The 13813-nt window shown below is 44.0% G+C and overlaps 1 protein-coding gene across 10 annotated transcripts in view; it reads left to right on the forward strand.

Annotated features, from left to right (window-relative positions):
• The window catches only part of LOC129854933 (unconventional myosin-IXAa-like), a 290182-nt gene extending 277053 nt beyond the window's left edge, over positions 1–13129 (forward strand). For all 10 annotated transcript variants that reach the window (XM_055922128.1, XM_055922134.1, XM_055922125.1 and 7 more), the window contains 3 exons: positions 3946–4142; positions 7015–7157; positions 8790–13129. In XM_055922128.1, the coding sequence (XP_055778103.1) occupies positions 3946–4142; positions 7015–7157; positions 8790–9145 (696 nt within the window). In that variant the 3' untranslated portion in view covers positions 9146–13129. The remainder of the gene's footprint in view (positions 1–3945; positions 4143–7014; positions 7158–8789) is intronic.
• The last annotated feature ends 684 nt before the right edge of the window (positions 13130–13813 follow it).

The following is a 13813-nucleotide window of genomic DNA, read 5'->3' on the forward strand; positions in this document are numbered from 1 at the left end:
ATTGCCTGCATCCGTAATGGGTCTGCGGTCAAACGAACACCCCTCATCACTGTCAAACGCTCCCTAAAACACTTTATGAACCAATATACACAGGCAGTTAGGAAAGCTAAGGCTAGCTTTTTCAAGCAGAAATTTGCATCCTGTAGCACGAACTCCAAAAAGTTCTGGGACACTGTAAAGTCCATGGAGAATAAGAGCACCTCCTCCCAGCTGCCCACTGCACTGAGGCTAGGAAAACTGTCACCAACTACTTCTCAGATAGTGTACAGTGTGTCAAATCGGAGGGCCTGTTGTCTGGACTTCTGGCAGTCTCTATGGGGGTGCCACAAGGTTCAATTCTCGGGCCGACTCTCTTCTCTGTATACATCAATGATGCTGGTGATTCTCTGATCCACCTCTACGCAGGCGACACCATTCTGTATACCTCTGGCCCTTCTTTGGACACTGTGTTAACAAACCTCCAGACGAGCTTCAATGCCATACAACTCTCCTTCCGTGGCCTCCAACTGCTCTTAAATGCAAGTAAAACTAAATGCATGCTCTTCAACCGATCGCTGCCTGCACCTGCTCGCCCGTCCAGCATCACTACTCTGGACGGATCGGACTTAGAATATGTGGACAACTACAAATACCTAGGTAATACCTAGGTGTCAGGTTAGACTGTAAACTCTCCTTCCAGACTCACAATAAGCATCTCCAATCCAAAGTTAAATCTAGAATTGGCTTCCTATTTCACGAAAAAGCATCCTTCACTCATGCTGCCAAACATACCCTTGTAAAACTGACCATCCTACCGATCCTCGACTTCGGTGATGTCATTTACAAAATAGCCTCCAACACTCTACTCAACAAATTGGATGCTGTCTATCACAGTGCCATCTGTTTTGTCACCAAAGCCCCATATACTATCCACCACTGCGACCTGTATGCTCTCGTTGGCTGGCCCTCGCTTCATACTCGTCGCCAAACCCACTGGCTCCAGGTCATCTACAAGTCTCTGCTAGGTAAAGCCCCGCCTTATCTCAGCTCACTGGTCACCATAGCAGCACCTACCCGTAGCAAGCGCTCCAGCAGGTATATCTCACTGGTCACCCCTAAAGCCAATTCTTCCTTTGGCCGCCTCTCCTTCCAGTTCTCTGCTGCCAATGACTGGAACGAAGTGCAAAAATCACTGAAGCTGGAGACTCATATCTCCCTCACTAGTTTTAAACACCAGCTGTCAGAGCAGCTCACAGACCACTGCATCTGTACATAGCCCATCTGTAAATAGCCCATCCAACTATCTCATCCCCATACTGTATTTATTTATTCATCCTGCTCCTTTGCACCCCAGTATCTCTACTTGCACATTCATCTTCTGCACATCTACCATTCCAGTGTTTAATTGCTAAATTGTAATTACTTCGCCACCATGGCCTATTTATTGCCTTAACTCCCTTATCCTACCTCATTTGCACATACTGTATATAGACTTTTTCTACTGTATTATTGACTGTATGTTTGTTTATTCCATGTGTAACTGTTGTTGTTTGTGTTGCACTGCTTTGCTTTATCTTGGCCAGGTCGCAGTTGTAAATGAGAACTTGTTCTCAACTAGCCTACCTGGTTAAATAAAGGTGAAATAAAGAAAAATAAAAAAATAAAAATGATGGGGTATTGTGTGTGTATATTGATGTGAGCAAAAAAATGTAATACATTTTAGAATAAGGCTGTAATGTAACAAAATGTGGAAAAAGTCAAGGGGTCTGAATACTGTGTGAATGCACTGTATCTCCACACCGATGACACCATTGATTTGTAATAAATATCAACCTTTTATTTGTTAATTCGAATAGTTCTATGATGAATTTATTGTGACTGTCAACGGTCATTACTAGGTCACGTGAGAGAAATGAGAGCTGTGGTTGGTTCATTGGACAGATAGGCAGAGCTGTGGTTGGTTCGTTGGACAGATGGGCAGAGCAGTGGTTGGTTCGTTGGACAGATGGGCAGAGCAGTGGTTGGTTCGTTGGACAGATGGGCAGAGCAGTGGTTGGTTCGTTGGACAGAGCAGTGGTTGGTTCGTTGGACAGATGGGCAGAGCAGTGGTTGGTTCGTTGGACAGATGGGCAGGGCAGTGGTTGGTTTGTTGGACAGATGGGCAGAGCAGTGGTTGGTTCATTGGACAGATAGGTTGAGCAGTGGTTGGTTCGTTGGACAGATGGCCAGAGCAGTGGTTGGTTCGTTGGACAGATGGGCAGAGCAGTGGTTGGTTCGTTGAACAGATAGGCAAAGCAGTGGTTGGTTCGTTGGACAGATGGGCAGAGCAATGTTTGGTTCGTTGGACAGATAGGTTAAGCAGTGGTTGGTTCGTTGGACAGATGGGCAGAGCAGTGGTTGGTCCGTTGGACAGATAGGTTGAGCAGTGGTTGGTTCGTTGGACAGATGGGCAGAGCAGTGGTTGGTTCGTTGAACAGATAGGCAGAGCAGTGGTTGGTTTGTTGGACAGATAGGCAGAGCAGTGGTTGGTTCGTTGAACAGATAGGCAGAGCAGTGGTTGGTTTGTTGGACAGATAGACAGAGCAGTGGTTGTTTTTTTGGACAGATAGGCAGAGCAGTGGTTGGTTCGTTGGACAGATGGGCAGAGCAGTGGTTGGTTTGTTGGACAGATAGGCAGAGCAGTGGTTGGTTTGTTGGACAGATAGGCAGAGCAGTGGTTGGTTCGTTGAACAGATAGGCAGAGCAGTGGTTGGTTTGTTGGACAGATAGACAGAGCAGTGGTTGTTTTTTTGGACAGATAGGCAGAGCAGTGGTTGGTTCGTTGGACAGATGTGCAGAGCAGTGGTTGGTTTGTTGGACAGATAGGCAGAGCAGTGGTTGGTTCGTTGGACAGATGGGCAGAGCAGTGGTTGGTTCGTTGGACAGATGGGCAGAGCAGTGGTTGGTTCGTTGGACAGATGGGCAGAGCAGTGGTTGGTTTCTGTTAGCATGCTATGTTTATTTTCTGTTTTGAAGTGTTGCATCCCGACCAAACCAAACCCCAAGGCTAACACAACATGTTTTAAAAATATATATATATGTTTTTGCTTCACAACATAATAACATGCAGCCTAACACAGGTCAAAAGGTCATGCCTGTGTCTGTGTGCGTGTCTGCATGTGTCCGCTACAGTTTGTTGGTTTTATAACACTCGTGAAGTAGCTTTGTCATAACGCTGCATAAAAATAGCCAAGAAAAATAACCACATCACAGTATAAATGACCCTTGTCAACCATATCACAGTATAAATGACCCTCGTCAACCGTATCACAGTATAAATGACCCTCGTCAACCGTATCACAGTATAAATGACCCTCGTCAACCGTATCACAGTATAAATGACCCTCGTCAACCGTATCACAGTATAAATGACCCTCGTCAACCGTATCACAGTATAAATTACCCTCGTCAACCGTATCACAGTATAAATTACCCTCGTCAACCGTATCACAGTATTAAGGACCCTCGTCAACCATATCACAGTATTAATTACCCTTATCAACCATATCACACATTGAGTTTTCTGTCCAGCCATATTGAACACTCATGTCTCAGGCTGTCTCCACTGTGTATGTGTCATTAGTAGAAACAATAATCATGACACTGAGTCCGATGTGAACCATTAGATCAGCCTCTATCCTAACTATCTAATAGCCCATTGTAGACTAGCCCAGTAGCCTAGCCTATCTAATAGCCCATTGTAGCCTAGCCTAATAGCCTATCCTATCGAATAGCCCATTGTAGCCTAGCCCAGTAGCCTAGCCTATCTAATAGCCCATTGTAGCCTAGCCTAATAGCCTAGCCTATCGAATAGCCTAGCCTATCTAATAGGCTAGCCTTTCTATCCTACCTAGTAACCTAGCCTAGTCTAGACGATCTTATAGCCTAGCCTCTATCCTAACTAGCTTTGTGTCCTGTGTCCTATAGGGCAAAGGTCGTCTGCGGAGGGGTAGCAGCCACCACACGCCCTCCCCGCCCCTCAGCCCCAGAGTGCTCCCGGTGGTGGACGGGGAGAGTGCAGAGGAGGAGAGGGCAGAGCCGGGGCTGACAGAACAGCAGCAGGCCATCATGCAGCAGGAAGAGAGGGTCCTCACGGAGCAGATTGAGAGCCTGCAGAGAGAGAAGTGAGCCTGATTGTCTCTTATTATTAACAGTGTTCACAAGTCACTATACTCTACTAGAACTCTAGTACTTTAGAACTCTAGAACTCTAGTACTCTAGAACTCTAGTACTCTAGAACTCTAGAACAACTCTAGTACTCTAGATCTCTAGTACTCTAGAACTCTAGTACTCTAGAACAACTCTAGTACTCTAGTACTCTAGAACAACTCTAGTACTCTAGAACAACTCTAGAACTCTAGTACCTGGTCTTGGATCTTTTCCTCCAATGGATTTTTGAGAACAGAGGACGTGAGGAATTAAGAAAAGACAAATTGAGAAAGAGTCAAGGTACAGTAAAGCAGTGGTCAAAAACCTTTTCTGAGTCAAGATCACTTTCTGAGTCAAAATGCAAGCTGAGATCTACCGCTCTGATTTTTTTAAACATTAATTAAATGATGACATGATTTGGACATTTTCACTTAGGGGTGTACTCACTTTTGTTGCCAGCGGTTTAGGCATTAATGGCTGTGTGTTGAGTTATTTTGAGGGGACAGCAAATTTACACTGTTATACAAGCTGTACACTCACTACTTTACATTGTAGCAAAGTGTCATTTCTTCAGTGTTGTCACATGAAAGATATACTCAAATATTTACAAACATGTAAGGGGTGTACTCACTTTTGTGATATACTGTATATACCATTTAGCAGATGGTAATATATATGTCATTTAGCAGATGGTAATATATATGCCATTTAGCAGATGGTAATATATACGTCATTTAGCAGATGGTAATATATATGCCATTTAGCAGATGGTAATATATATGTCATTTAGCAGATGGTAATATATATGCCATTTAGCAGATGGTAATATATATGTCATTTAGCAGATGGTAATATATATGCCATTTAGCAGATGGTAATATATATGCCATTTAGCAGATGGTAATATATATGCCATTTAGCAGATGGTAATATATATGCCATTTAGCAGATGGTAATATATACGCCATTTAGCAGATGATAATATATATGCCATTTAGCAGATGGTAATATATACGCCATTTAGCGGATGATAATATATATGCCATTTAGCAGATGGTAATACAGTGCCTTGCAAAAGTATTCATCCCCCTTGGCGTTTTTCCTATTTTGTTGCATTACAACCTGTAATTTAAATGGATTTTTATTTGGATTTCATGTAATGGACATACACAAAATAGTCCAAATTGGTGAAGTGAAATGAAAAAAATGACTTGTTTAATTTTTTTATTTTTATATATAGATACAGAAAAGTGGTGTGTGCATATGTATTCACCCCTTTTGCTATAAAGCCCCTAAATAAGATCTGGTGCAACCAATTACCTTCAGAAGTCACATAATTAGTTAAATAAAGTCCACCTGTGTGCAATCTAAGTGTCACATGATCTGTCACATGATCTCAGTATATATACACCTGTTCTGAAAGGCCCCAGGGTCTGCAACACCACTAGCATGGGACACCAAGCAAGCGGCACCATGAAGACCAAGGAGCTCTCCAAACAGGTCAGGGTCAAAGTTGTGGAGAAGTACATATCAGGGTTGGGTTATAAAAACATATCAGAAACTTTGAACATCCCACGGAGCACCATTAAATCCAATATTTAAAAAATGAAAGAATATGGCACCACAACAAACCTGCCAAGAGAGGGCTACGCACCAAAACTCACAGACCAGGCATGGAGGGCATTAATTAGAGAGGCTACAAAGAGACCAAAGATAACCCTGAAGCAGCTGCAAAGCTCCACAGCGGAGATTGGAGTATCTGTCCATAGGACCATTTTAAGCCGTACACTCCACAGAGCTGGGCTTTACGGAAGAGTGTCCTGAAAAAAGCTATTGCTTAAAGAAAAAAATAAGCAAACACGTTTGATGTTCGCCAAAAGGCATGTGGGAGACTCCCCAAACATATGGAAGAAGGTACTCTGGTCAGACTAAAATTGAGCTTTTTGGCCATCAAGGAAAATGCTATGTCTGGCGAAAACCCGGCACCTCTCATCACCCCGAGAACACCATCCCCACAGTGAAGCACGGTGGTGGCAGCATCATGCTGTGGGAATGTTTTTCATCGGCAGGGACTGGGAAAGTGGTCAGAATTGAAAGAATGATGGATGGTGCTAAATACAGGGAAATTCTTGAGGGAAACCTGTTTGTCTTCCAGAGATTTAAGCTGGGACGGAGGTTCACCTTCCAGCAGTACAACGCAAAGCATACTGCTAAAGCAACACTCGAGTGGTTTAAGGGGAAACATTTAAATGTCTTGGAATGGCCTAGTCAAAGCCCGGACCTCAATCCAATTGAGAATCTGTGGTATGACTTAAAGATTGCTGTACACCAGCAGAACCCATCCAACTTGAAGGAGCTGGAGCAGTTTTGCCTTGAAGAATGGGCAAAAATCCCAGTGGCTAGATGTGCCAAGCTTATAGAGACATACCCCAAGAGACTTGCAGTTGTAATTGCTGCATAAAGTGGCTCTACAAGGTATTGACTTTGGGGGGGTGAATAATTATGCACGCTCAAGTTTTTAGTTTTTTTGTCTTAATTCTTGTTTGTTTCACAAGAAAAAATATTTTGCATCTTCAAAGTGGTATGCATGTTGTGTAAATCAAATGATACAAACCCCTCAAAAATCTATTTTAATTCCAGGTTGTAAGGCAACAAAATAGGAAAAATGTCAAGGGGGTGAATACTTTCACAAGCCACTGTATATGTCATTTAGCAGATGGTAATATATACAATTTAGCAGATGGTTTTATCCAAAGCGTCTTACAGTCATGTGTACATACATTTTACTTGTGTGTGTGTGTGTGTGTGTGTGTGTGTGTGTGTGTGTGTGTGTGTGTGTGTGTGTAGGGAGGAGTTAACGTACGAGATGTTGATCTTGGAGCCGCGGGCGTCTGATGACGAGACTTTAGAGTCAGAAGCCTCGACAGGAACAGCAGACAGCTCTGAGAAACTCTACATGGACCCTGAAGGAGCCGCCTCCAACCCCTCTGGTGAGACTGGATTGTGTGTGTGTGTGGTAAACACTTTGCTCTACCATGTAGGAAAGTAAAAGTGGATACATAGTCAATTCTATAACTGAATGCATTCAACTGAAATGGGTCTTCCACACCAGATAGGTGCGGGGGGGGGGGGCAGTTGTTGTTGGGGGTTAAGTGCCCTGCAGAATGACCCATTTTTTACCTTGTCGGTTCGGGATTCGAACCAGCAACCTTTCGGTTACTGACCCAACGCTCCTACCCGCCCGGCTACCTGCCACCCATGTACACTATATATACAAAAGTATGTGGACACCATCTACAAATTAGTGAATTATGCTATTTCAGCCACACCTGTTGCTGACAGGTGTATAAAATCGAGCACACCGCCATGCAATCTCCATAGACAAACATTGGCAGTAGAATGGCCCGTACTGAAGAGCTCAGTGACTTTCTCAGTACCGTCATAGGATGCCACCTTTCCAACAAGTCAGTTCATCAAATTTCTGCCCTGCTAGAGCTGCCCCGGTCAACTGTAAGTCCTGTTATTGTGAAGTGGAAACATCTAGGAGCAACAACAGCTCAGCAGCGAAGTGGTAGGCCACACAAGCTCACAGAACGGGACCGCCGAGTGCTGAAGCGCGTAGTGTGTAAAAATTCTGTCCTCGGTTGCAACACTCACCACCGAGTTCCAAACTGCCTCTGGAAGCAACGTCAGCAGAAAAACTGTTCGTTGGGAGCTTCATGAAATGGGTTTCCATGGCCGAGCATCCGCACACAAGCCTAAGATCACCATGCACAATGCCAGGCGTCGGCTGGAGTGGTGTAAAGCTCGCCGCCATTGGACTCTGGAGCAGTGGAAACACGTTCTCTGGAGTGAGTCACACTTCACCATCTGGCAGTCAAACGGACAAATCTGGGTTCGGCAGATGCCAGGAGAATGCTACCTGCCCCAACTGTAAAGTTTGGTGGAGGAAGAATAATGGTCAGTTAATATTTTTCATGGTCCGGGCAAGGCTCTTTAGTTCCAGTGAAGGGAAATCGTAACGTTACAGCATACAATGGCATTCTAAACGATTCTATGCTTCTAACTTTGTGGCAACAGTTTGGGGAAAGCCCTTTTCTGTTTCAGCATGACAAGGCCCCTGTGCACAAAGAGAGGTCCATACAGAAATGGTGTGTTGAGATTGGTGTGGAAGAACTTGACTGGTCTGCACAGAGCTCTGACTTCAACTTCATCGCACAACTTTGGGATGAATTGGAACGAGCCAGGCCTAATCACTCAACATCAGTGCCCGACCTCACTAATGCTCTTGTGGCTGAATGGAAGCAAGTCTCCGCAGCAATGTTCCAACATCTAGTGGAAAGCCTTCCCAGAAGATTGGAGACTGTTATAGCAGCAAAGGGTGGGCCAACTCCATATTAATGCCCATGATTTTGGAATGAGATGTTGGAAAAGCAGGTGTCCACATACTTTTAGTCATGAAGTGTATGTAGTATGTAACATGTATGTATATATGTAACAAAAAAAAGCTATTTTTGTCCTTGGGAGGGGGTTGGGGGGGGGGGTGGATGGGTATTTTAAAATATTAAATATTTTAAATATTTATATATTAAATATTTTAAAAACCCTAACCCTTTCAACAGGCACCTATCACTCCCGGAAGTCTGAAGCCAAGAGCCGCCGCTGCCTCCGGAGACAACCCGACTCGGTCGACTCCACCGCATCCTCCTCCTCCTCCATTATACATCAATCCCCCAACTACCGCTTCCGCTCCTCCTCCTCCGGACCCCTACTCTCCTCCGGCTCCTTGGGCCTAGGAGCCCCCTTAGTGGAGTCCGAGGAGGACCCGAGTGGCACTGTGGGGGTGAAGAGTCGCCACCGACTCAGGCTGAGTAGAAGCTCGCCGCGCGAGGCCCCTGAGGGCCACAGGAGGGAGTCAGACTTCAGCTCACTGCCCCAACAGCTGGTTCTGTATGGCAGTAACGAGTTTGTGGTATGAGGGAGAGTTGCGGTGGAGACAAGACATCCGAAGCGCCATCCATCCCCCATACCAATAGTGTGTATGGGGGGAAGGAAGCAGGGAGGGAGGGAGGAAGTGAAACAGGGATGGAATGGGTCATGTGGGCATCCATCGCTCACTGCTGTCCTTCCCTCTGCCCACCTCTATCCTCCTTCTCTGTGCCAGGAGGAAAGCCGCCGTCCCATGATGCAGTTGGGCGCCGTCCTCTCGGCGGGAGAAGTGAAAGTGAAAGGTGATGGAGAAACAAAAAGAGAGATGGAATGACGAATGGATGAAAGAACTAGGAAGCCTCAGAACTGAGATGGAGGACTGGCAGGAGGCTGTAATGGACTAAAACAGTGACTGAACTCCAGAAAGCGAGTGAGTGAGCAAAGGATGAGGGTGGCCGCCTTGACTCACCTGACCTTTGACCTCCAAGCCCCTTGACCCCTGCTGGAGCCTCGGGGGGCACATGGGGGCTGGAGATAAGAAAAGAGAGAAGCAAGTAGACAGCGCCTTCTTTTTAACGCAGGTCTACGGTGGCTTGAGCCAGAGTCACTGACTGAGAGGACTATCGGCCATTTTGATTCGAGCCACTCAGCTACTCTCCGGCCATTTTGTTTCGAGCCACTCAGCTACTCTCCGGCCATTTTGATACGAGCCACTCAGCTATTCTCCGGCCATTTTGATACGAGCCATTCAGCTACTTTCGCGTCCGCTTTCACGTTTACACAATACAACCTGTCCATGAGGCCGCATGCTCCTTCATGACACTTGTTTCCTATGCCAGTTAAAGAGACTATGGCGATGATGTGTTATAAATATGTATTATGTGACCTAATTATTATGTTATTAAAAAGATATAAATGGAAGGAACTCCAGTGCTGGGTTCGTTCAATGTTTATAATAACCATCTCTTATCTGGAGTCTTTTGCAAAGGGAAGTGTATGAGATTCTGGTTATGGTTTTGTTTGTTATGTGTTTGTGTTTTGTTGATTTTTAACACTGCAAAATGTTTTAAAGCGTTTTCTGTCGCATACCCTAATGAATTCGACCCAGTATTCAGTTAGTGCCACTTCTTCTCTTGTGAAAAAATACAATACAACAGCAAGAGGCTGACGTCAGTCCATTCAGACACATAGGTCCCGACCATCACACCACTGTTGCCATTTGGGTTGATACGGCGACAGTGGTGTTCAATGTTTATTCGATATAATGTAATGTAATGCCTTTTCCATCATTGGTCTGTGTTCCCCACAATCCTACGTTGATCCTACATTTGTTCTGAAACATCTGTGTTCAGAGTAACCAACTTGATTTTTTTTGGGGGGGGGGGGTTTGTGCATTACTATTGTTGTTGTTATAGTTACCGTTGACGCTATTGTCATCTTAGAAGAAATCCTATCTGTACCAAAAGGTGTGTGTGTGGTTGGTTGGTTGGTTGGTTGGTTCTCACACACACACAGTCCTCTGACATGTACAGTTAATTCGGAAAGTATTCAGACCCTTTGACTTTTTCCACAATTTTGTTACGTTACAGGCTTATTCTAAAATGGATTAAATAAATAAAATCCCCTCATCAATCTACATACAATAACCCCATAATTACGAAAAGCAGGTTTTTAGACATGTTTGCTAATAAAAAAAATGATAATAAATATAGAAATATATATATACGTAAGTGTTCAGACCCTTTGCTATGAGACTCGAAATTAAGACCATGTGCATTGATCTAAAACTTGATTGGAGTCTGTCTACCTGTGGTAAATTCAATTGATTGGACATGATTTGGAAAGGCACACACCTGTCTATATAAGGTCCCACAGTTGACAGTGCATGTCAGAGCAGAAACCAAGCCATGAGGTCAAAGGAATTGTCCCCAGGGCTCCAATACAAGATTGTGTCGAGGCACAGGTCTGGGGAAGGGTACTAAAAAATGTCTGCAGCATTGAATGTCACCCATCATTCTTAAATGGAAGAAGTTTGGAACCACCAAGACTCCTAAAGCTTGCCGCCCAGACAAATTGAGAAATTGGGGTAGAAGGGCCTTGGTCAGGGAGGTGACCAAGAACCCGATGGTCACTCTGACAGAGCTCCAGAGTTGCTCTGTGGAGATAGGAGAACCTTCCAGAAGGACAACCATCTCTGCAGCACTCTACCAATCAGGCCTTTATTGTAGAGTGGCCAGATGGAAGCCACTCCTCAGTAAAAGACACATTACAGCCCGCTTGAAGTTTGCCAAAAGGCACCTAAAGGACTCTCAGACCATGAGAAACAAGATTCTCTGGTCTGATGAAACCAAGATTGAACTCTTTGGCCTGAATGCCAAGCGTCACATCTGGAGGAAACCTGGCACAATCCCTACGGTGAAGCATGGTGGTGGCAGCATCATGCTGTGGGGATGGTTTTTTAGCGGCAGGGACTGGGAGACTAGTCAGGATCGAGGGAAAGATGAAAGTCGAGCTAGAGCCTGGACTTGAACCCAATCGAACATCTCTAGAGAGACCTGTGCAGCGACGCTCCCCATCCAACCTGACAGAGCTTAAGAGGATCTGCAGAGAAGAATGGAGGAACTCCCCAAATACAAGTGTGCCAAGCTTGTATTGTCCTACCCAAGAAGACTTGAGGCCGTAATCGCTGCCAATGGTGCTTCAACAAAGTACTGAGTAAAGGGTCTGAATATTTAAATGTGATTTTTCCATTGTTTATTCTGTTTACATTTGCAAAATTGTCTTAAAACATGTTTTTGCTTTGTCATTATGAGGTATTGTATGTAGATTAATGAGGGGAAAAAACTATTTAATCAAATTTAGAATAAGGCTGTAACGTAACAAAATGTGGAAAAAGTCAAGGGGTCTGAATACTTTCCGAATGCACTCTGTGTGCCATACATCCTTTGTGCCAGCCAAATCCTTCACCTCTGACTCTTCCTTCCTAGGTGTTTACATTGGTTCAAATATGAGTGAACCTTTCCATACATTTACTCTGAGCTCAATGTGTATTTAAACACCTCACATAGAAAAGGCCATCAGTTTCAACCTTCCAGTGTGATTAAACAGACAGACGACTATCTCTGGTACTCTGAAAAATACTTCTATACTCTCTCTGTCACTCTCTATACCGTGCAATATCCTGTGTGTCTTATAGCGAGTCGGTCTGTCTGTCTCTTCTCACCAATGCTTAACCTGGGGTAAAATTAGTCTTCTAATATTTTACCGTTACTGTACTTGCCATCCCATGCTTTACAACAAGCACGTATTTGAAACAACACAATCACGGTCTTGTCATGGGAAAGGGGTAGGACTTGATTGTAGATTAGTCATCATAATCAATAGGGAATGTGTGGTTGCCTACGTGTTTGTCACAAGCTTGCCTCTTCTTAAACTGTATCATCCGGGATTTCCCACTCTGTCCAAAACAGGTAGACGGGACTTGCTGCTAGTGGTCTACTATTAGGGTGGAGCGATGGAAATTCCACATCATAGTGGTATTTTTAGGGAGCGGGCACCTACACCAGTCACAACCAGTCACAACTAAACCGGAGTCATATGCATTAGGCATCAAACTGAAGAAAACATCCTGAAACAAACAGGGACTACCTGAACCGACTAACCAACCGCTTGTTTTCGTTTCTACGTTGCAAAGCATTTTGCTACGGTGTGCCCTAATGAATACCACCCTGGTTGTCAGAAACAGCACTCGGGAAGTTTAGTTTGAGACAGGTGCACTGTGGGAGAAAAATAACTATTCCTACTGGTCAACAACAACAACAACAAGCTAAACTAAGATGGTATTTCTACACCCTATAAGACATTGGCCAATGGTGTCCTGCTAAAGTGAATGTACCTATCACTGGAAGGCAGTTCTCTGCTTTTTTGTTGTTGTTGTCTTGTGTTCTTTTTATATACAGTATGTATGTTGTATTTATGATCTTGCTTATGAGTGTACATTGTGTAAATGCCTGTTATAAAAAATGATATATTATCCTGTGTATGACTCCTTATATAATATTAATCATGTTCAGTTGTTTTTACAGGGCAAGACGAGATGAATTGTATCTTTTTTTGTGTGCTCTACTCTGGACACATTTGTGTATATAAGGGGCAGTTATTATAACATTTATTCATCATTTTCAAGATACAAAAACAGTACCAGTCAAAAGTTTGGACACACCTGCTCATTCAAGGGTTTTTCTTATTTTTTTTTTACTATTTTCTACATTTGTAGAATAATAGTGAAGACATCAAAACTAGGTAATAACACATATGGAATCATCTAGTAATCAAACATGTGTTCAAATCAATATATATTTACATTTTGAGATTCTTCAAAATATTCACCCTTTGCCTTGATGACAGCGTTGCACACGCTTGGCATTCTCTCAACCAGCTTCACCTGGAATGCTTTTCCAACAGTTTTGAAGGAGTTCCCACATATGCTGAGCACTTGTTGGCTGCTGTTCCTTCACTCTGCGAGGAAATCCATCCCAAATGATCTCAATTGGGTTGAGGTCGGGTGATTGTGGAGGCCAGGTCATCTGATGCAGCACTCCATCACTCTCCTTGGTCAAATAGCCCTTACACAGCTTGGAGGTGTGTTTTGGGTCATTGACCTGTTGAAAAACAAATGATAGTCCCACTAAGCGCAAACCAGATGGGATGGCATATC

This window comes from Salvelinus fontinalis, chromosome 5, assembly GCF_029448725.1.
Source record: "Salvelinus fontinalis isolate EN_2023a chromosome 5, ASM2944872v1, whole genome shotgun sequence".
Lineage (NCBI taxonomy): Eukaryota > Metazoa > Chordata > Actinopteri > Salmoniformes > Salmonidae > Salvelinus > Salvelinus fontinalis.